The 24,587-nt window shown below is 41.8% G+C and overlaps 1 protein-coding gene across 1 annotated transcript in view; it reads left to right on the plus strand.

Moving 5' to 3' along the window:
• Window positions 1–22,947, plus strand: part of ZC2HC1B (zinc finger C2HC-type containing 1B) — a 37,136-nt gene extending 14,189 nt beyond the window's left edge. The window contains exons 5-8 of the mRNA XM_043888346.1: window positions 10,030–10,169; window positions 15,452–15,557; window positions 22,181–22,265; window positions 22,757–22,947. Of these exons, the coding sequence (XP_043744281.1) occupies window positions 10,030–10,169; window positions 15,452–15,557; window positions 22,181–22,251 (317 nt within the window). The 3' untranslated portion in view covers window positions 22,252–22,265; window positions 22,757–22,947. The remainder of the gene's footprint in view (window positions 1–10,029; window positions 10,170–15,451; window positions 15,558–22,180; window positions 22,266–22,756) is intronic.
• The last annotated feature ends 1,640 nt before the right edge of the window (window positions 22,948–24,587 follow it).

Raw genomic sequence — 24,587 nt, forward strand, 5'->3', positions numbered from 1 at the left:
TGATTTTTTGGCCTAGTCATTATACTTTGCTTCCTCCTAAAGCATAAATACTAATCTGCTTGCAAGGTGGGAGACCTGGGTTCGATCCCTGGGTTGGGAAGATCCCCTGGAGAAGGGAAAGGCAACCCACTCCAGTATTCTTGTCTGGAGAATTCCATGGACAGAGGAGCCTGGTGGGCTACAGTCCATGGGGTCACGAAGAGTCCGATAATTGGGCGACTTTCACTTTCCCAGCATCAGGGTCTTTTCCAGTGAGTTGGCTCTTTGCGTCTGGTGGCCGAAGTATTGGAGCTTCAGCTTCAGCATCAGTCCTTCCAGTGAATATTCAGGGTTGATTTCCTTTAGGATTGACTGGTTTGATCTCCGTGCTGTCCAGGGGACTCTCGAGAGTCTTCTCCAGCACCACAATTTGATATTTCTTCAGCACTCAGCCTTCCTTGGGTCCAACTCTCACATCCGTACATGACTACTGGGAAAAACATAGTTTTGACAATATGGACCTTTGTCGGCAAAGTGATGCCTCTGCTTTTTAATACACTGTCTAGGTTTGTCATAGTTTACCTTCCAAGGAACTTGGGTCTTTTAATTTCCTGGCTACAGTCACCGTCCACAGTGATTTTGGAGCTGAGGAAAATAAAATCTGTCCCTGCTTCCACTTTTTCCCTTTCTCTTTGCCCTGAAGTGATGGGACCAGACGCCATGATCTTGGTTTTTTTAAATGGTGAAAGTCAGATTTTTCACTGTCCTTTTTCACTCTCATCAAGTTCCTCTTGATGTTTCTGCCATTAGATTGGTATCATCTGCATATCTGGTGGTGGCTTAGTCACTAAGTCGTGTCTGACTCTTGTGACCCCATGTACTAAAGCAGGGTCCAATTATATGCTTTCCACAAGAAACACTTTAAAGACACAAATAGGTGAGCCAGGAGGTAACAAGATGGGGAGGTGAGCCAGGCGGGTCTAGAGAGGCCACACCTTCCCTGAGGGACAGCTGCTCCTTGGCTTGTATCATTTTGATCCAATTGACATCTGTAGCTATAACGTGATACACAGTGACAGCAGAATATAATTGTTATCAAGTACACATGGAACATTCATCCAAGATAGACCATGTGCAGGACCACAAAGTGGATCTCAATAAATCTGAAAGGATTGAAATCATACAGACTATGTTATTTGAGTACAGTAGAATTAAATTAGAAATTAATGATGAAAATATATCAAGAAAACTCTTGAATATTTTGAAATTAACAAATAATTTCTAAATACCCTATGGATCTAAGAAGAAATTACAAGAAAAATTAGAAAATGTTTTGAACTGAATGGTAATGAAAACATACCAAAATTTGTGAGATTTCAGCTAAAGCAGTGCTTAAAGGAAAGTTTATAGCTTTAAATGCTTGCATTAGAAAAGGGAGAAAAAGGTTTACATCAATTGCCTTAAACTTCCTCTTTAAAGTTAGAAAAAGAAGAACAAATTACACTTAAATTAAGTAGAAGGAAGAAAATAGTAAATATAATTCATCATATTAACAAAATATTTTTTTCAAGTGTATGGTCATCTCAGTAGATACAGGAAAAGCCTGTACAAAATACAGTACCTATACATGTTTAAAAAAGAAAAAGCTCTTAGAAAGGTAGAAATAAAAGGGAACTTCCTTAATAAAGCACATCTCTGAAAAACCTACAGCTAACATCAACTTAAAGGTGAAAAGCTGAACACTTTCCCACTGAGTTCAGGACAGAAGCAAGTATGTCCTTTCTGACCACTTCTGTTCAGCACTATCCCGGACATAGTACCCAGTGTAATAAGGAAAAAGTTACATATTTTATACACACACATAAATTTAAAGGTTGGAGAGGAAGAAGTAAAACTGTCCTTACCTACAGACAATGTGAGCATGAAGGAGTAAATGTAGAAAATCTTACAAAACTACAAAAAATGCTACTGAAATTACAAGTTAATTTAACAGGCTTTCAGGATATAACGTCAATATACTCAGGTGAGTTGTATTTCTGTATACTAGGCATGAGTGGGTTAGTTGCTCAGTTGTGTCCAACTCTTTGCAACCCCATGGACCACAGCCCACCAGGCTCCTCCGTCCATGGAATTCTCCAGGCTAGAACACTGGAGTGGGTTGCCATTTCCTTCTCCAGATACTAGGCATAAACAGTTGAAAAAAATGAAAAATGACATTACAATCATGTAAAAAACATGAAATACTTATGTATATATTTAACAAAATATGTGTAAGACTTGTAAAATGAAAACCGCAACACATTCCTTAGAGAAATTAAAGAGGACCAAAATAAATGGAGATATTTACAATTTTTGTGGTTTGGAAGACTTGTGTGTTATGTTACAAAGTCGGTTATCCCCAGATTGATCTGTGGACAAAATGTAATTCCAGTGAAGATCCCTGCGAGTTTTCTTGCCAAATGGGAATTGACCAGCTGATATTAAAATTACACAGAAATTCAAAGCCAGGATAGTTTTGAAAAAAAGAATAAAATCAGAGGACTTACCTATCTGATGTCAAGACTTACAATAATATTACAGTAATCATGACAATTTGGTATTAGAATATCAACTGAACAGAAAAGAGAATGTAGACCTCCCCCCAATCAATTTGTTAATTGATTTTTAACAAAAGTAGTTCAGAGTGGGAAAAGAGAGTCTTATTAACAATTGATGCTGAGACAACTGGATATCAAAGTGGCAAAAATGAATTTTGATCCTTATACATACACAAAAATTCAAAATGAATAATTGACCTAACATAAGTGCTGTAACTGTAAGATTTCTAGAAAAAACAAACATCTTTGACCTAAGAGTCAACAAAGACTTTTTAAGCTGGATACAAGATACAGTAACAATTTTTTTTCAAAGGAAATTGGTAAACTGGGCTTCGCCAACATTAAAAACTTCAGTTGTGAGAGACACCATTAGGAGAACGCAAAGATGTATAGGGCAAGAGAAAATATTTATAACACATGTATCTGAGGAAGGTCAAATATCAAGAATATTTAAAGAAGTCTTATGACTTAATAGGACAACAACCCAATAAGGAAAAGGCAAGAGATGTCTTTGAACAGAATGTCACAAAATAATGGTCAATAAGCACATGAAAAGATACTCAACATCATTTTTAATAGGGACATGTAAATTAAAACCACAGTGAGACACTAGTACACACCCACTTGAATGGCTAAAAGTGAAGACTGACAATACAAGTGATGGCTAGGATATAGAACAGCTGGAACTCTTATATGCTGCTACTGGGAGTCTAAAATAGTATAGTCACTTTGCACTGGTATTCTCTTAAGTTAAACATACACTTACCTATACAACAATTCCATTCCTAACTGTTTATGCAAAAAATGGAAAATATGTCCTTAAAACAGACTTACACATTAATGGTCATAGCAGCTTCCTTTAAATATAAAGCATAAACTAGGAACAACTGAAAATGACCATCAGCAAGTAGATGGATAAGCAAATTGTGGAATATCTACAAAATGGAATACAACTGAACAGTAAGAAGAAAGTGTAACTGTACATGTAGCACCGTGGATGCTCTCTTACAGTAAGATATACAAGGGGTAACACTCGTCTTTAGTGACAGGAAAATAGGAGTCTGGGTTTGGAAGAATATTGACTGAAACAGGGGCATGAGGGGACTTTTGGAGGTAATACATTTGTTCCACATTTTAATTGGGTTGGTTACACAATTGAATGTATTTGTCAGAACTCACATAGGTGCATTTTATTGTATGTAAATTATTCCTCAAAATTCATTTTTAAAAGTAAAGAAAAAAGAAAATTCCCTTGGCAGTCCACTGGTTAGAACTCCACACTTTTGCTACCAGGGGTACGGGTTCAGTCCCTGATTGGAGTACTAAGATTGTGCAAGCCACACAGCACAGCAAAAAACAATTAAATAAGTAAAATAAAGTCACAGTGTAATACTATAAAAACCATCCAAAAAATTATCAGAACCTCAATACCAGAAAATACTCTTAATAACTGCTACATTTTTGCTAGGTGCTAATGAAAATATGACTTGGAATAGTCTGTTGTCTTAAGATGTTCCATAGAAAGATCTATGGCTGTAATTTTGATAAGACTTTGGCAACAAGCTTTGTATAATAAAAGCATCTTTTATGAGAACTGCTTCATTTTATAGCAGAAGCTGCAGGGTTGATGGCTACCTTCTAGTTCTGTAGTTGAATAGTGAAAACATGTCAGATGTCCCACTGTGTGAATTTCTCTAATTTCCACGTTGGATTTAAAATGTGGGATTATTGTTTCTTTAAAATAAATAATTCCCTTTGTAAGGCCTCATCAAGTGTACAGTTTATTTTCCTGCCCTTTAAATTTTTATGCTAAAATATAGTTTTATAATTAAATTCTTCCCCATGCCCTTATTATAATTTTATGCACCAAGCAAAATGATTACCTCCAATAGCACATTTTCATTATGATCCAATTATTTTGATTGCACAGGGATTTTATATTAGCCCATATATCCTCCAGCTTAAATACTTAGAAAATTTATACAGACATAACTAGAGTTATTAATCATATGGGCTAGTATATATGAGTTTGGAAGTAATTTCCTTTTTTTTTCCCCAGCATGATTCCCTATTTCGTGGCCCAATTTTTTGACATGCATATATTCTAATTCTTATGACTTAAGTGAGTTTGCAGTCATTCAACTTTCCAAGATTATGTGACAGCTTATAGGGCAGTGATATAGAATATTTACAATTGGGATTTTCAGTGAGTCCTGTTATTTGCTCACTGTTTCACAGGGCTACATGTTGAAACATGGGTATTCAACAAAATGCTTGCATTTTCAAATGACGCTTAATTTTCCACTTTAATCTTTCATGAGATCTGGAGTAAGACTTTAAAAATCATTATCTGTTGAAATAGCACATCATGATTTTATGACATTATTGGCAGAGGAAGAGGAGACTGGATTGAGATGAGGGTAGAATGTGTAGCTCAGTCATGCTGTGTTCAAATTATTGTTGCAGGGAAAAAAAACCTCTTCCATTCTCAGTGTGTTTGATCTTCTCTTCCTCTGCCCTCTTTTTTTTTTTTTTTTTTTTATTTATTTGGCTGTGCTGGGTTGCTGGGTCTTAGTTGCGGCATGTGGGATCTAGTTCTCTGACCAGGGCTTGAGACTGGGCCACCTGCATTGGGAGCACAGACTCTTAGCCACTGGACCACCAGGGAAGTCCCTTCCTCTGCCCTCTTAAGCCTGGGCTTCAGGCTCCTCCTGTGGTCTCCTGGAGGACCTAGAGCTTCCTCCTTTGGGAGCTTATTCCTCAGAGTGGTAATTGTCTGCCTAGTCCTCTAGCCATCTCTGAGATTTTTGTCAGCAGGAAAATACACTTCAGCTTGGCTGTCACCATGGCAGGATATAGTGAGTGCCAAATCCCTAGAAAGGTGCAATCAATGAGTGAACAAGTCAGATTAAGGAAGCAACATGGTCACTGCAGTAATCATTGCCTTTGACCAAACTGTCTCGCTTATGGTAGCAGTATCTCTGATATAAATCGTGTAAATTGTAACTTTGCAGTTGGTAAAACTAAAGAAATAACCACTGAACCACGAGCTCAGTCCGAGATGGTTTTCTACACTATCGTAAATGAGTTCTGCATGCTAATGGCACTTTCTATTTTACTTTTCATAAGCAGTTTCTCCCTTGTTAGATAGTTGGAACACAAGCTGGCTGGGCCTGTTTCCCTATAGTAACAGCATGTTCCACTCGCCCACTGTGACACGCCCCACTGAGGATTATCATAGGTAATTTTCACAACACCTCAATGAAATAGGTGATATGTAGGTGCTGGGGAAATTGAAGCTTAAGGAGGTTAAGTAACGTGCCCAAGTGCACACGCGCAGCAGGTGAAGAGCTATGGCTCAAAACCAGTCAGGCAGGCTGTAGAGCCTTCACCATTTCCCAATGCTGCCTTCTTTCATTTTGCTCAAGGAATTGGTCACCATGGGAAAATTTTTGTTTCTGTATTAGAATGCTTAGTCCATGATTGCAGAGACACTGTGTCCTCAAGTTACTTGGAGTGTGATAGGTGTTCAGTAAGTATGGAATTAATGATGAAAGGTCCATATAGTCAAACCTGTGGTTTTTCTAGTAGTCATGTATGGATGTGAGAGTGGACCGCAGAAGAGGCTGAGTGCCGAAGAATTGATGCCTTTGAACTGTGGTGCTGGAGAAGACTTTTCAGAGTGAGAGCTCTGTAGTTCAGATGGTAAAGAATCTGCCTGCCATGCAGGAGACCTGGGTTTGATCCCTGGGTCAGAAAGATCCCTTGGAGAAGGGAATGGCAACCCACCCCAGCACTCTTGCCTGGAGAATCCCATGGACAGAGGAATCTGGCGAGCTACAGTCTGTGGGGTGGAAAAGAGTCAGACACGACTGAGTGACTAACGGTACGACTACTGGAAAGCAAGCAGTTAAGACCAGTCAGTTCCAAAGGAAATCAACCCCGAACGTTCACTGCAAGGACTCAGGCTGAAGCTGAAGCTCCAATGCTTTGTCCACCATCAGCGAACAGCCAGCTCATTGAGAAAAGACCCTGATGCTGGGAGAGACTGGAGGCAAAAGGAGAACAGGGCAGCAGAGGGTGAGATGGTTGGATGGCATCACCAACTCAATGGACATGAGTTTTAGCAAACTCAGGGAGATGATGATGGACAGGGAAGCCTGGCGTGCTGCAATCCATGGGGTCGCAAAGAGTCAGACATGACGGAGCAACTGAACAGCAACAAGGGAAAGTTTCATGCAAAGATAGGCCCAATAAAGGACAGAAACGGTAAGGACCTAATGGAAGCAGAAGAGATTAAGAAGAGGTGGTAAAAATGCACAGAAGAACTATACAAAAAAGGTCTTAATGATCTGGATAACCACAATGGTGTGGTCACTCACCCAGAGCCAGACATCCTGAAGTGTGAAGTCAAGTGGGATTTAGGAAGCATTACTATAAACAAAGCTAGTGGAGATGATGAAATTCCAGCTGAGCTATTTCAAATCCTAAAAGATGATGCTGTTAAAGTGCTGCCCTCACTATACCAGCAAATTTGGAAAACTCAACAGTAGCCACAGGATGGGAAAAGGTCAGTTTTCATTCCAATTCCAAAGAAAGGAAATGCCAAGGAATGTTCAAACTACTGTACAATTGTGCTCATTTCACATGCTAGCAAGGTAATGCTCAAAATCCTTCAAGCTAGTCTTCAAAAGTATGTGAACCAAGAAATTCCAGATGTACAAACTGAATTTAGGAAAGGCAGAGGAACCAGAGACCAAATTGCCAACATCCATTGGATCATAGAAAAAACAAGAGAATTGCAGAAAAACATCTGCTTCATTGACTATGCTAAAGCCTTTGACTGTGTGGATCACACAAACTGTGGAAAATTCTCCAAGAGATGGAAATACCAGACCACCTTATCTGCCTCCTCATAAACCTGTATGCAGGTTAATAATAAACATTTAGAACCAGACATAGAAAAACAGACTGGTTCCAAAGTGGGAAAGGCGTACATCAAGGCTGTATATTGTCACCCTGCTTATTTAACTTCTGTGCAGAGTACAAAATACCAGGCTGGATAAATCACAAGCTGGAATCAAGATTGTTGGGAGAAATATCAACAACCTCAGATAATGCAGATGATACTACCCTAATGACAGAAAGTAAAGAAGAACCAAAGATCCTCTCAATAAGGATGAAGGAGGAGTGTGAAAAAGCTGACTTAACCCTTACATGACATACACTGAAGAATAAATACCCCCCCCCAAAAAAAAAGCTGGCTTAAAACTCAACATTCAAAAAACTAAGATCATGACATCCAGTCCCATCACTTCATGGCAAGTAGATGGAGAAAAAGTGGAAACAATGACTGATCTTATTTTCTTGGGCTCCAAAATCACTGCAGATGATGACTGCAGCCATGAAATTAAAAGACACTTATTTCTTGGATGAAAAGCTATGACAAACCTAGATACTGTATTAAAAAGCAGAGACATCACTTTGCCAACAAAGTTCTGTCTAGTCAAAGCTATGGTTTTTCCAGTATTCATATATGGATGTGAGAGTTGGACCATAAAGAAGGCGAGTGAAAAGAACTGATGCTTTGAATTGTGGTGCTAGAGAAGACTCCTGAGAGTCCCTTGGACAGCAAGGAGATCAAACCAGTCAATCCTAAAGGAAACCAGTCCTGAATATTCACTGGAAGGACTGATGCTGAAGCTAAATCTCCCATAGTTTCGTCACCTAATGCAAAGAGCCAGCTCACTGGAAAAGACCCTGATGCTGGGAAAGATTGAGGGCAGGAGGAAAAGGGAGCAACAGGGAATGAGATGGTTGGATGGCATCACTGATTCAGTGGACATAAATCTGAGCAAACTCCAGGAGACAGTGAAGGACAGGGAAGCCTGGCTTGCTGCAGTCCATGGGGTAACAAAGAGTTAGACATGACTGAGCAACTGAACAGCAGCTGCCAGAGTGTGAAGTAAAAGTTAAGAGTTAACCATTTCTTTTATTTCAGTTTCTTATATATTCAAATTCTTTCATTTTATGAGTATTCATTTTAGGAAATGATCTATTGAAAAAGAAAACTCCCCAAACTGCTTAAAAAGATGCCTTCAAAAAAAATCTTTAGCTTTGAACATATCACCGCTTTAAATATCTATTCACACCTGTAGGGGTTTTGACTATACACTAAACCAAACTTCTATGCAGGGCTTAAGATGGTACTATCTCATGTCCTTCCAGGGAAGAGAGAGAGTTATTCTACCTCTTGAATATCCACTTTGTCATCCCTTCAAGGTGCCTAAAGCAAAACAAAACAACACAACCCCCCGCCAGCCCCCTTGCTGTGGAGGAAGAGGCTCCAACCTGGCTTCAGAACGTGTTATCATCTCCCTGGTCTGAGAAGACTGGGGATCTTCCGCACTTCTTTCTCCCATTGTCTGTGTGTGCGCATGCTCGGTCGTTCAGTCGTGTCCGACTCTGCAACCCCATGGACTGCAGCCCACCAGGTCCCTCTGTCCATGTGATTATCCTGGCAAGAATACTGGAGTGTGTTGTCATTTCCCGCCCCAGGTATTTTTCCCAACTCAGGAATCGAACCCGTATCTCCTGCATTGCACGCAGATTCTCTACCACTGAGCCGCCGGGGAAGCCCCTCCCACTATCTGGTAATTGCAGATTGGACTGACTGAGACAGCCGAGTCCTGCCCAGAACCTCAGAGGGTTCCAAGCCCCAGCAGCTGCCAGAGAAGTTCTGACACTGGAAGCCGGAGTTCTAGCATCCCTTATTTCCTGTTTGTCTTTTGGAACCCTCACCTGTTCCCTTTTCCTTCCCTGCTTTCTGAACATATTTATGTCTCCTCACTTAGGAATTCAGTAGGAAAATCTAGTTACTGCTGGAGGAGTGTGATGTTGGTTTCAAATTCCACCCCCCTCCCCCAGACGTTTGGGGTTTCCTTATAGTTCATTTGGTAAAGAATCCGCCTGCAATGCGGGAGACCTGGGTTCCATCCCTGGGTTGGGAAGATCACCTGGAGAAGGGATAGGCTACCGACTCCAATATTCTGGCCTAGAAAACCCCATGGACTGTATAGCCCATGGGGTCACAAAGAGCTGGACACAACTGAGCAACTTTCACTTTCTCAGTCATCAATGCCAAATTTCATCAGTACCACATATATAATTAATCTACTTTCTAAAAAAGCGTAGCATGTAACATTTTAAGGGAACACTCATAATTGAAATAAGTACATAGGTAGAAAAATTTTCCTCCACCTTGTCCTTTATCTGCACCCTTGTATGTCTCCCCCTCTGGAACAGGCTGTCTCAAACCAGAGTTTGGTACCTCACTCTTTCACGTTGGAGAAGAGTTCATATTCTATTTATTTATTTCATTTCGTATAGTCCCTCCCTTCCAGAATTGTTTTTGAAATGTTAATTGCCTTTTCATTGTTATCTTTATTTTCAGATTATATTCAGTGTCCATATTGTAAGAGGAGATTTAATGAAACTGCAGCCAGTCGACATATTAATTTCTGCAAGGATCAAGAGTCTCGCCGAGTCTTTGATCCAGCCCAGACAGCAGCCAGATTGGCATCCAGAGCACAGGTAAGTCTCACCCCAGGTGTTGCCTCCTGCGCCCTTGTCTCCCCGGGGAAAGCAGGTAGAATTTGCAAGGGAACCTAAATCACCCATCCTGAGAACTGTAAGGATCAGGACAGCCAGTCTTCATGGGACTTGGCTACTTTTGAGCAACACTTTCCAGCTAAACAGCACTGTTGGATGTTGTAGACAAAATTCTCTACAGGGTCTGAAGGTTCTTAGGTTGAAGACTTAGCTATCTAAGTATTGTTTCTGTGGTGGTATGGTGAGACTGTAACCAGTGGTGATTGTCATCAGCTTTAACCACCCCCAGTAGTGTTTAGGACCTGAAGTGAAACTGGCTTAAGTGGAGGAAACTGTCACACGGAGCCTGTTCTACAGGTTTGTGTTTGCTCTGTGGAGAAGGGTCTTCAGCCTGTTCAAAGCCCCAGAATCATCAGTGTAAAGTAAATAAATAAAACAGCCATTGTAAATTGGAAAAGACCCTGATGCTGGGAAAGATTGAATGCAGGAGAAGGGGACCACAGAGGATGAGATGGTTGGATGGCATCACTGACGGAATGGATGTGAGTTTGAGTAGGCTCCGGGAGTTGGTGATGGACAGGGAAGCCTGGTGTGCTGCAGTCCATGGGGTCGCAAAGAGTCAGACGTGACTGAGCAACTGAACTGAACAAATAAGTAAAATGACAGCTGGACCAAGAAGACAATAGATTTATAAAAACAACTGGAAACAGCAAACAGCTCCATACACATCAAAGGTTTTGGAGACATAGCTTACAGTATACTGTGAAAACCGTTAGTTTCATGTACATGTCTTAGATACCAAGAAAAGATTGTTATATTGTTCAGGCACTAAGTCATGTCTGGGCTCTTTGCAACTTCCATGGACTGTAGCACGCCAGGCTTCCTTGCCTTTCACTGTCTCCCAGAGTTTGCCAAACTCATGTCCATTGAGTCAGTGATGCAGTTTAACTGTCTCATCTTCTGTTGTCCCCTTCTCCTTCTGCCCTCAATCTTTCCCAGCATCAGGGTCTTTTCCAGAGAGTCAGCTCTTCTCATCAGGTGGCCAAAGTATTGGAACTTCAGCATCAGTCCTTCCAATGAATACTCAGGTTTGATTTCCTTTAGGATTGACTGGTTTGATCTCCTTGCTGTCCAAGGGATTCTCAGGAGTCTTCTCCAGCACCACAATTCGAAAGCATCAATTCTTTGGCACTCAGCCTTCTTTATGGTCCAACTCTCACATCCATATATGACTACTGGAAAAGCCATAGCTTTGACTATACAGACCTTTGTTGGCAAAGTGATATCTCTGCTTTTTAATACACTGTCTACGTGTGTCATAGCTTTTCTTCCAAGGAGCAAGTGTCTTTTCATTTCCAAAGAATAGCAAGGAGAGATAAGAAAGCCTTCTTAAATGGCTGCTATCAAAAAGTCTACAAACAATAAATGCTGAAGAGAGTGCGGAGAAAAGGGAACCCTCTGACACTGTTGGTGGGAATGCAAACTAGTACAGTCACTATGGAGAACAGTATGGAGATTCCTTAAAAAACTGGAAATAGAACTGCCATATGACCAGCAATCCCACTTCTGGGCATACACACTGAGGAAACCAGATCTGAAAGAGACACGTGCACCCCAATGTTCATCATAGCACTGTTTATAATAGCCAGGGCATGGAAGCAACCTAGATGCCCATCAGCAGGCAAATGGATAAGAAAGCTGTGGTACATAAACACAATGGAATATTACTCAGATATCAAAAAGAACGCATTTGAATGAGTTCTAATGAGGTGGGTGAAACTGGAGCCTATTATACAGAGTGAAGTAAGTCAGAAAGAAAAACACTAATACAGTATATTAATGCATATATATGGAATTTAGAAAGATGTTAACCTTGACCCTATATTCGAGACAGTAAAAGAGACACAGATGTACAGAACAGACTTTTGGACTCTGTGGGAGAAGCCGAGGGTGGGATGATTTGAGAGAATAGCTTTGAAACATGTATATTATCATATGTGAAATAGACCGCCAGTCCAGGTTCGATGCACGAGACAGGGGGCTCAGGGCTGGTGCACTGGGAGGACCCAGAGGGAAGGAATGGGGACGGAGGTGGGAGGGGGTTCAGGATGGGGAACACATGTACACCCATGGCTGATTCATGTCAATGTATGGCAAAAACCACTACAATATTGTAAAGTAATTAGCCTCCAATTAAAATAAATTAATTTTAAAAAAAAGAAAGCCTTCTTAAGTGAACAGTGCATTGAAGCAGAGGAAAACAATAGAATAGGAAAGACTAGAGATCTCTTCAAGACAATTAGAGATACCAAAGAAAAGATTAAGTGGGTCTGACTACTTAACAGTAGAAGCATGTTTAGGAAGATTTCCATGATATCCAACATGTCATAGGAATGGGACCCTCTCTAACAATAGCACACCCTACAGACTATGGATTCTGACCTCCGCATATACTAGACAATTACTGAATATCTGCGCTGTACCTGCTGCTGCATCAGGTACTGGTTGATCAAGGATTTGTGATTCAGAGGCGGCGGCACCCTTGGAAGCAATGCAGTAGGAAAGTGTAGTGGTTGACATATGCAGGAGCATGGTGGAGGCAGAGGCCATTTGTGATTCATGGGAAGCTTCAAGGAGGAGCAAATACTTTCCCCACAATATCAGAGGAGTTGACCAGTCTAGATTTGGAGTTGGAAAGGACATTATGCACTAAATGTCCAGCCCGTGACCTGAGGGGCCCACCGTGTACAGCTGAAGGACAGAGAGCCTGTGGGCGAGTGACGGGGTGGGACAGGCCAGGTGAGCGTCGGAGTCAGGAGGGCTTCAACCCACGTGGGCTCAGAGAGGAGGAGAAGGGGTTATGTGGATAGATGCCTTCAATCTGAGGCTGACCAACCTGAGGGCCTGGAAGCAGGAATTGAAAGTCTCCAGGAAACCCAGAAGTCCTGTCCATCTTTCCTTCTTGTCTCTTCTTCCTCCTCTGCTGCTGCTTCAGCTTCTCTCTGCAAAACTCGGCCTTTCTGTGCAATTGCCCCTCACTGGCCTCACACATCATTCTTTATGCAATGTTGACTGGTTGCATAATGCCGACTAGAGTAACATGGAATTGGTTTCTTAGATCACCCTGGCAGTTAGTGTTCAAGATGGACTGGTGAGAAACCAGTTATAGCCACACCAACCGAAAAAGGAAATGAGGGCCCAGAGTCAGGACTAATGCGGGGGTGTGGGGGGGCGGTGTGTGTGTGTGTGAAGGGTATGGATTTAAGAGAGAATTGTTGGAACTGAGAAGCTGATTGGAATATAAGGTAAAAGAGTATCAGGGTTGGCAAAGAGGCGTTTAACTCCAGAGCAGATAACACCACACATCTAGATGAAAGAACACGGAATGCAGAGGTGAGGAGGTAGTCACTTTGGTGGGGCAGGCAAGGAGCCTATGGTAACTATAGTTGTAGAGATTCAATCTTTACGCCTGAAATAGCATGGGAATCAGTGCAGTGTCGGAAGAACTTGGATTCTACAATCAGCAGTCAGGGTCTGACCTTCAGTTTTATAATATAGTATCTGTAGGTTAGTTTGGACAAGTTCCTTGAATTCTCTGAGACTCACTTTAGCCTGTGTTTGGCTGAGCTGTTAGGAGGATCATAAGTAACAGCAGTACCACACAGGCCCCCTGCCTTTAACCTCTCAACACTGCCCCCGACCCCCTTCCCCTCTCTGACAGTCCTCTCCTTGAATACAGCAGGCACCACAATCTGGGGGGACATATGACTGCTTTGGACTTGTGAGAGTGAAAATGTTAGCCACTGAGTCGTGTCCGACTCTTTGCGACCCCATGAACGGCAGCCCACCAGGCTCCTCTGTCCATGGGATTCTCCAGGCAAGAATACTGGAGTGAGTTGCCATTCCCTTCTCCAAGGGATCTTCTCAACCCAGGGACTGAACCCTGGTCTCCCGCACTGCAGGCAGATTCTTTACCATCTGGGCCACCTGAATTCAGCTTAATTTGGGGGGGGGGGGGGAAGAAATGTACAACTCTACCTAGACTTTCTAAAGAAGTAAAGGGTGCATTATGTTTCTTCGAACGCTTCTTCTAAGCAGTCCGTGAAGTAAGTCGGTGTTCGTGGGGCCAAGGGGAGCAGGGGGGAAGCAGCGGACGGAAGTGCTTTTTATTCCTGAAGAAGGCCAGCTGGCTGTCCTGAGCGTAACCAGCAACTTGGCCTGGTTCCTCTCCTTGTCTTCCAGAGCGAAGTGGTGATTGGGAACACAGAAGAAAAATTGCTTGCTTTCTGAGTTGCTTGCTTTCTGAGTAAACTCGCTGTCGAGTGTATCTGAACAGCAGTGCTGTATCCCCCATGCCAGCTTCGCCACTCTGGGGCCCTGCCTCATAGTGGAGCTTATTCAGAGGGAGAACAAAAAGGGAGGTGTTGTCTCCGTGTGGAAGGGCTGTTAACAGCACAGCTGAAATGTGTTTCTATTTTAAACATAATCAGCTCTAAAAAATGTGTTATACCCTTCACCAAAAGAGACCAGGATGGGTTCTCTGAAAATAGCTTGCTTTGTTTGCCTGGGGATGAGCTGCATGCCATCGCCTCGCAGCAGGCCCTGCCCAAGTGAGGATTCTCACTTCGAGGAACAGGTTATCTTTGTACCCGAGTTGCCATGGAAATGTGGAGGGATCTGTGGCAAGGTAAATGGGAGGGCACAAAGGAACTCCCGAGGAACCTTTCGGTCCTTCTTCCCTGTTAATACGACTCTTCTGCTACTGCCACTCAGGAGGGTGGGGAGTGGCGTAGGGATGGTGGAATTCCATGTTTAAAACATTTGGTGCCTGCCAGTGTCTGTTTTTCTTCTCTGTACATGTATTTAAACACAAAATCATCTTCAAGTGTAATGAAAAGCCCAAATGTTCCCTAACTATCCTTATTGACATTAAGTGATTTCTTATGTCTCCACACAACTGATCGAACAGGATTAACACATCACCGTTCCCCCAAAGGGCTTGATGGTGGAACGAACGCTCCAAAACCCAGACATGGTTTTGAACCCCAGCAGGAAGGACAGGAGCCAGGTTACTGAGGTGCAGGGTGTGTGGGTCCCTCTCCCCTGGGTGTCACAGGTCCCGCACATGACTCCACCCTGCTGCTGGTGCACGGGAGGCCACATCACCTCCTTGTATGCTTCCCGAGCTGACAGAGCTCTTCCCTTCTCCTCCCCAACCCCCCGCCTCCCCGCTGGTCTTCCTCTCCCTCTGTCTCCCTCTCCAGGGTAGAGCTCAAATGAGTCCAAAAAAGGAACCGACTGTAACCAGTGCTGTGGGAGCTCTGCTGCAGAACAGGGCCCTGGAGGCCAGTGCAGCGCCAACCAGGCCAGGTGAGTTGGAATGAGCATCTCAACTATCGAATGACGGGGTCACAGGAGACCACTGTTGGCTTTGGGATTTGCTGGCGGTCAGCAAAAGCTATGACATCCAAAGTTGCTTTGGGATATAAAGATATGTGAGTTTGTTTGAGGTTTAGAGCTTATTTGGCAAGAAAGGACATTTCCTAATTTTCCAAGATTAGACAACTCTTGACAGTATACAAAATCAGATCTGATGACAATAGCCGGAGCTAGACCCGTTGTTCCCAGGTCTGGTAAAATTAAGAAGAGATTCAGGGTGGGAGATGGCAGTGTGTCAGGTTTTGTGTTGAAAATAAGGGAAGAAAATGAAATTGTGGTCTCAGAGGGATATCTGTACGCCCATGTTCATTACAGCATGTTTCAAATAGCCAAGATACAGAAACACCCTTCATATTCATTGATGGAAGAATGGATAAAGACGGGGTATATATACACAATGGAATATTATTCAGCAATAAAAAGAGAAGGAAATCCTTCCATTTTCAACTTCATGGATAAACCTTGAGGTGAAATAAGTCAGAAGGAGGACAAATACTGTATGATCTAGGTTATGTGCATGCTCAGTTGTGTCCGACTCTTTGCCATCCCATCGACTGCAGCCCACGATGTCCTCTGTGGAATTTTCCAGGCAAGAATACTGGAGTGGGTTGCCATTCCCTTCTCCAGGGCATCTTCCCAACCCAGGGATCAAACCTGAATCTCTTGCGTCTCCTGCCTTGGCAGGTGGATTCTTTACCGGTGCACCACCTGGGAAGCCGTGTGTGGAACCTTAAAATGTTAAACTCATGAAAACAGAGAGTAGAATGATGGTTGCCAGGGGTGGAGGGTAGGGTGGGAGAAATGGGGAGATGTTAGTCAAAGGGTACAAGCTTCCAGTAAGAAGATGAATGAGTTCGGGGAATCTAATGTTCAGCAGGGTGACTGTAGTTAACAGTACTGTATTACCTCCTTAAAAGTTGCTGAGAGAATAAATCTTAAATATTCTCACCACAGACACACACACACACACACAAAAGTAACTATGTAAGGTGATGAGTGTGTTAACCAATCTTACTGTGGTAATCATTTTGCAATACATACATGTGATAAATCATCACATTGTACACCCTAAACTTGTACATTATATTCAATTAGGTCACAATAAGGCTGGAAAAAAAGAAAACGGGGAAGAATTTCCTTCCTAGGATGAAATAATGTCTTCAAAGTAAGAAAAAGGAATGCCCACCATTTTAGTACTTACTTTATGCTTGACCCATTTCTTTTTAATCTTCACAATAATCCTCCAAATGTTTTAACCTATGGAATGGGAACTGAGGCTCAGAGAGGGCAAGTTGTTTGAGACACACAACTGGTAAGACAGAGCTGGATTAGATATCTCCTTTTTCTCTTCATTGAGCTGCATTGCTAGTAATGGACATTCTTCTTTATGGTCAGCATCACTATGAAGGCAATGAATGAAGTGAATGAAATCATGACCATATCGGCACCTCTGGTCAGGAGTCTTATTATGAAGGTATTATCAGAACCAGAATAAGAAGTGCCAGTCTGATAGTCCATAAGGTAACAGCACCAGAAATCTTTATCATTAGTTTTTAAATTCCTCCTGAGTTGCTTATATGGGTGAAAAATTGAATTGTTATTTTAAAAATTCATAGCCATCTAAACTCAAACCACTAGTTTTTTTTTTTCTTCACTTTCTGTAGGAATTTAACCATGAGGCAGGTTTTAGTTTTTACTAAGGAAAAAAGTAATTCAAATCATTTATGTATTCTTCTGGTAAAACTTCCACTAACAAACTTTTTTTTTCCAAAGTGTAAAATGACTAGTGTCCTTGAGAAAAGACAATTTCTTTATATTATAGTTTCTTCTTATTTTTTCAAAGAATATATTATAATGCTTCCCTTTCAGTGAAAAACATCCTTTTGAGTTTGTTTGTGAAGAGGGAGTATTTCTTAATTCATTGGGATTAGACAACTCTGACAGGGTGCCAAGTCAAATGCAAGTACAGCCTCGGAGTCTAGGACCTTTATTCCCCGGGTTAGTAGACCAGGAAAGAGACTGGGAATGAGGGAAGACAGGCCTAGTATTGAAAAGAGGAACAGAGTTCCCTTCCTTGAACTCAGCAGTTAAAGCAGCAGCAAGGTACAAGTGGAGAGGTCCTGAATCAGGGCAGCAGTCCTGTGTCCCGGTATGTGGCGGTGAGCAGGACGATATACAGACACCGTTCTGATACTCTAGGAAATAGATGAGCAGGCCAGCAGATCTAAGCAAAGTATATCATACTTGTTGTTAACTCGTCAGCGGTGGTTTGTAATCACTGTGATGTTGTTAAGTAAAAGGCCGAATCCAGCATAGTCTGCTCTAGGTTCTGTGCCACCAGCTGACCGCACCATCCACTGTCTCCTTTCCATCCGGCTCGAGCAGCCTCTCTTGCTCCTGCTCACTCCTGGCTCAGGGACTTTGCACTGGCCGCCCCCTCTGCTGAAAACCAGAACACGCCTCAGTGATCTACCCTGCCGTCTCCCTCCTTCCCTCCCTCCAGCTCTTAGCAGAGTGTCTTCCCAGTGGGCCCCGCACCCGCCCAACCTCTGTGTTTCAGAGTAATCAAGCCCACTATAATTCTCTTTGTAGTTTTCCAAAATAGCAGTTACCATCATCTAATATATTCAATACATGTTTATTTTCTTCCTGTCCCACCCACTATGCCAGAAAAGGGGATATAAGCTTCAAGAAGGCAGGAATCTGTCTACTTGGTTTATTTTCTATTGTACTGCTCAGGTTTGATCCCTCGATTGGGAAGATTCCTTGGAGGAGGGCATGGTAACCCACTCCAGTATTCTTACCGGAGAATCTCATGGACAGAGGAGCCTGGCGGTCTACAGTCCATGGGGTCGCAAAGAGTTAGACACGGCTGAAGTGACTTAGCACATACACATCTCTACTTGTTAGAATTGTTCATGGCATTTATGAAATGCTCAGTAAATACTTTTTGAATGAAATATATTGGACAAAGTGGGTATCTTGAGTATAATTTCTCAAATATGAATAGAATTGTCATGTTAATTAGCTTTAAGAGATAGCTTTTTTAAAAAATTTCTGGTTCAAGATGCTTTTTCAATTTAGTTTCTGTTCTTACCTGTGGCCTCACCTGTTAACATTTAAAAATAAAATCACCAAGGTTAGTGTGCTTTTAAATTAGTCACATTTCATTTGAAGCCATTCTGGAGAGAAAGCAGAAGTATATTGAGGGGAGGTGAATTTTCAAAACTGTTTAAGGCTTGGAGAAAAGCCTGAGTATTTTTACTAATGTGAATAGGCCCATGTATGAATCAGATTCTCATCTACTGGCCCTTGTTTTCAATCTGGTCAGTACTAATCTATGTGTAATAAGAGGATCTTTTTAAAAACTGTTGGTGGTGGTCTAGCTATCTTTAGATTGACAATCTGTCGTTTAGGCCACTTGATGTCACTTGCCTTCCACTTGGAATCCTATTATTGTCTTTCATCTAGCTGGTAGTTAGCCCTCTAAAACCCTGGCTTTCATTCTTTGACTCTCTTGAGTAAAACAAACGTTTAAAATCTCCCATTTATAACCTTTTGTTTTAAATTCACAGTGAGGGAAGACATGTGTTAGGCACAATCCGCAGTCAGTAATCATTATATCTAATGTTTAACAGTGGGATATAAAAGCCTTAAGGGACTACAAGAAAGAGATCTATTTTTCCCAGGAGGTTTTATGGAGGAGGTAATGGTCAGAGAAAGTTTCATAAGAGGTGGAGGCTTTGGGGATGAGCTAGATTTTGACCAATGGAGAAAAGTTGCGGAAGCAACAGAGATATGAAAATAAGAACACAACACATACTCTGGGGTGGGGGGGAGGGAATGGTCCATTTGGCCAAAGCGTGGAGAAGAACTGGGGTTAAAGTTAGAATGGAAGGCTGGCACTAGAGCAAGGAGGGCCGTAAATGCTCAGCAGGGTGTCCAGACTATGTGTGATTAATGCCAATGCTGGTGTCACTGCCCTAACACATGTGTCTGTGAAGGTGAGGCTCTTATGATGACCTAGGAACTTTTTGGTTCTACAGATTTTAAGTTAGCCTGCCAAAATGTCTCTTGAGAAAGGGCATTTTTTAAAAAGTTGACATGGGAGAAATTAATGCTTACTGTAGAAGATCTTAGAAAATGGAGAGAAAGTATGAAGAAAATAAAAATCATCCATAATTCCACTCCCTGACATGTCTACCGTTAATATTGATACCTCTTCACTTTTTCTCTTTATTCGCTGCCTCTTTTGTTTTCTTTTGATCTAAATTAGGATTGTAGTCCATGAACACATCCTGATTTTTTTCCCCACAGACTTTCAACATTTCCCTATGGCAAAGAGTTTCTTTAAAAACATAATATCATATGTTTTCAAAGATACAAATGATATCACAAAAAGACAATATAACTTGTCTATTTTCTTGATGTTGAATAGGTAGGTTGTCTCTGCTTTTTTTGCTGTACCGAATATTTCCCTTCTTAATAGACAGTGAATTAAGCCCATGCTTAATTGTATGCTTTTTAAGCTCTTCAAATATGAATCTTCATTAATCCTTATTTAATCCTCACAGTAACACAAAGGGGTAGACATACTATTCATAGCCCTAGTTTTCAGGTGAGGAAAGCAGAGAGGGGAAGCAACTTGCAAAAGGAGTTTTTAATAGAAAATGGTAGAGCCAAGCAAATCTTCATCTACTTTGGGAAAACTGGGTCAAAAAACATTAAGGAGATAATTATATAAATATTATATATTATTTAGCATATATTATATACTAGTACCTCACAATTGAGCTGGACCGTAAAGAAGGCAGAATGCCAAAGAACTGATGCCTTTGAACTGTGGTGCTGGAGAAGACTCTTGAAGGTCCCTTGGACAGCATGGAACTCAAACCAGTCAGTTTTAAGGGAAATCAACCCTGAGTACTCATTGGAAGGACTGATGCTGAAACTCCAGTATTTTGGTCATCTGATGTGAACACCTGACTCATTGGAAGAGTCCCTGATGCTGGAAAAGATTGAGGCCAGAAGGAGAAAAGGGCATCAGAGGATGAGATGGCTGGATGGCATCACCAATGCAATGGGCATAAACTTGCACAAACTTCAGGAGATGGTGAGGGACAGGGAGGCCTAGTATGCTGCAGTCCATGGGGTCACAAAGAGTTGGACACGACTGGGCGACTGAACAACATATACTAGTATATATATTAGACTTCCCTGGTGGCACAGACGGTAAAGAATCTGCCTGCAATGCAGGAGACCCAGGTTCGATCCCTGAGTCAAGAAGATCCCCTGGAGAAATATGTATATTACTTAGTAGATATATGTTTAGGAAATTATTTTAGAAAAGGATATGGCTCTTTTTTCTCACAAAGATTCTAATGTTCAGATGAGAACTGAGTTTATAGCCTGGTCAGCAAATATCTACATGGCTCTTTTCTCAAGGGATTTGATACAGGAGTGACGGATTTACAGGGAAGGCACCTCTGGGCAGCAGCTTCTCAGGCACCTTTATACAGAGAGACTAAGACCACTGTGGAGTTGTAGCTCTGGTTTCTGCTTTGGTTTCTGGAGCCAGTGGGTTTGATCAAGTTGAGCATCCTGCCTGCACTGACCTGCCTTGGGGCTTGTGTGGTCCGTTGCTCAGTCATGTCTGACTCTTTGTGACCTCATGGACTGTTGCCTGCCAGGCTCCGCTGTCCATGGGGTTTTTCAGGCAAGAATACTCCCCTCCTTACCTCATTTAATTGTGTAGCAAATGTAATGAGTATTGAAGGGTCAGTTACTGATTCCTTGGGAAAAACAAAACTTGTAAATCTTTGGGTAATACTATCACTGAGTTTTATCCTGTGTCCTTTGATATTGATTCACAGTTTCCTGGGGTTGTTCGGTCATTCTTTCTTTGTAAAACACTGATTAGAAAAGAGGCCTCTAGGACAGAGAGTACTATTCTTTTTTCTTTTTTAATGATTTCTCTGAGAATCCTGTCCCATTCCATGTGATCCAGCACAAACTGTGGCGTGTTTTGCCCATAGATTCCTCTATCTCCATTCCTAGCAGTGGGGCTGAACACAGAGGAAGAGAGTCCTGTTTGGGAAGTGAGTCCATCACTGTGCAGATAACCGCTGGGAGGGAAGGCCTCTCATGCTTCCATGAGGTTTATCAAACCCTTTCTAACACGAGAGCAGGCAAAGAATTTTGTGAAGATGTGGAACATTCTCTGGGTACATTTTGAAAGGTGGGGCTATAGTGGGATCAGGTGTTGAGGGTCAATTTGTATAAATGGGGGGGGCGGTCATTGAGGTGGTGGGCCAACGGGCCCATCCATGGGTAAGTGAAGGCTTAAGGGTAGAAGACAGAGGGTTTCTAACACAGATTGTGTTTTCCTTATTATCTGGCCCAGGATAGGGACTGTGAACTTGTCTATAGCTCCAAAACAAAAAGGAAGAATAGAGACTTTTGAGTCCAATGTGAGAATTTCATAATCATCCCTTTTTTCTGTTGTTGCTAATGTTTGCTTTTACATAATAACAAATCTGTTTATGTCTGCAAAGGATCAGCAGTGGACCCTGCTTCTGGAGCAAAACTCAGACAAGGATTTACTAAATCTTCTAAAAAAGATTAACTCCTAGAGGCCAGGTAAGGAAAAAAAAATTTTTTTAATGTCTATGTGTTGCCAATCATCTAATGGGCAAGACACAGTTAATGAGCCTTTAAGAGGATGAATCCATAGCAGGCCAAAGAGGACTTTGGGCAGATCCTGATTTAGGTTACTAAAATGTATGCTCTTGAAACTTACTCTTTGGTTAAACATATAATTTGAAATGACGCTCGGTTTTTGCTTCTCGAATTTGACAGGAAGCAGGAATAATTTTTCATTTTGTTTCTTGGATTTAACAGGAAAGGGAAATGATTCTTCATTTTGACCAGGAAGGTTACTGCCCTGTCCCTTTTACCAAACAAAGACAGGTCCCTGAGGTTGACACTGAATAGACACTGCTATGAAGCTGGAGAATTTTTGATATTGTGAATTGTTAAAAACAATGAACAATTAAAAGAGGCCTGTATTAACATTCTTAATGTGGGAACAACAAAGTTCCAAAGTAAGTGCCTTCCCTTTCTGTTTTCAGCCTGGCTCCCTAACCGTCCTTGACCTGGATGGTTGTACCCAGGAACTCCACCTAAGGTGAGGGAACGGGAGGCATCTGTTTACACGCCTGCAATTTCTTTGGAGACATCATGTAGAACAAGTAAAAACTACATTAAAATTTTATCTACTCCCTTCAAATTTTTCCCCTCAAATCATTAAACTACGCATCAACCTGTATGATAACTCTTGATTTAAAGATTCGCTTGAAGCTTTTTTCCCCTGTGCTATCCAGTCGGTTCTCATTAGTTATCTGTTCTATACATACCTGCTTAGTGGCTCAGTCGTGTCTGACCCTTTGGACTGTAGCCTGCCAGACTCCTCTCTCCATGGGATTCTCTAGGCAAGAATACTGGAATGGGTTGCCATGTCCTCTTCCAGGGATCTTCCTGACCCAGGGATTGAGCCTGTGTCTCCTGCACTGCAGTGGATTCTTTCCCAGCTGAGTCACCGGGGAAGCCCATTTTACGCGCCATAGTGTAATGTCAATCCCAGTCTCCCAGTTCATCCCATCCCACCATCCCCCTTCCCCCGCTTGGTGTCCACACGTTTGTTCTCTATGTCTGTGTCCCTATTTCTGCTTTGCAAATAGGCTCATCTGTACCATTTTTTGAGATTCCATATATATGTGTTAAGAAACTTTTTTAAAACTGGACACTTTTTAGTCTTTTTAAAGAAAATGTTGCTTTGATATTAGAAACTTTTGGTAAAACAGTCTTTATTACTTCCTAGGAAAATCTTTACCTAGTTTATTCTACATAATAGGCATGAAATCTCAGCTTGGATAAACTTTGATGTTTGCTTCTAATGAACATTAAACTGTCATTAGTAGCTACTCCTATTTTAAACGTCCATCTGTATGCCGTGTAGAATTGCCTCAAATACACCAGTGTTTTGGGGGAACACTACAGTGAAAGGAACAGGTTACAATAACCTTTCCACCCTGTAGAAAGGATCCTCTAAGTGAACTCAGGCCATCTACTTATCATGGCCAACTTGGAAGTCAACTGTTCAGTACACTTTCATTTCATGTAGCTCTGTTGGGAGGTGGTGTCTCAACTATTTTTTTCTCTTGATCATCCTAAGGGTTGGTAAACTTTTTTTGTAGTTATTTATACTTAATTTATGCTTTTTAATAAGAATTTTTATTAAGGTCAGGGAACTTTATTTAGGAATAAGTCATTTTTTTCTAAATAAGAGTACCAGCCTCCAGGTACAGCAAACACAACATCTGGAAGTATTACAATCTGTATTTTGGGGACCAATTGCTATGTTTTATGCTTAGGTAAATCAGGTATGTGTTCTGGAACTGACTGAAGACATGTAAAAGTGTTTGTGGAAGCTTCTATAAATGGAAAATGGAAGCTTTAGCCAGAGTGAGCTGCCTCTCTGCCCCTCTCCACTTGCTCTGGGAGACTGCCTTCCCTTAGCGAGAGGTAAGAGTGGACATAGGAGCTTAGACATCCCAGAGCGGTGGAGTCCTACTGACCAGGTAACCTGTGTTCCATTGTATCATCTCTTTGATGGTCACCAGCTCACTCCAAAGGACTGTGTTGAACCATGGTTTCTCACATTTGGCTAATATGCTGCTTTAACGAGACAAATGAACTCAAGGTTCCCCTTTCTCTACCCACCCCCACCCTATTTAGAGGTCAAACAAGCAAACCTAAACAGTATTATGGGCCATAATACTTTTTGAAGACATCCCAGTAAGAAATAATTTATAATTTGTACTGGAAACTAATGGTAAACACCACTGTAAAACTGGATCATGGTAGCCCAGTATAGATGAAACTTCAGAAGCTAGTATTCTG

The sequence above is a fragment of the Cervus elaphus genome, chromosome 26, assembly GCF_910594005.1.
Source record: "Cervus elaphus chromosome 26, mCerEla1.1, whole genome shotgun sequence".
Classification (NCBI taxonomy): domain Eukaryota; kingdom Metazoa; phylum Chordata; class Mammalia; order Artiodactyla; family Cervidae; genus Cervus; species Cervus elaphus.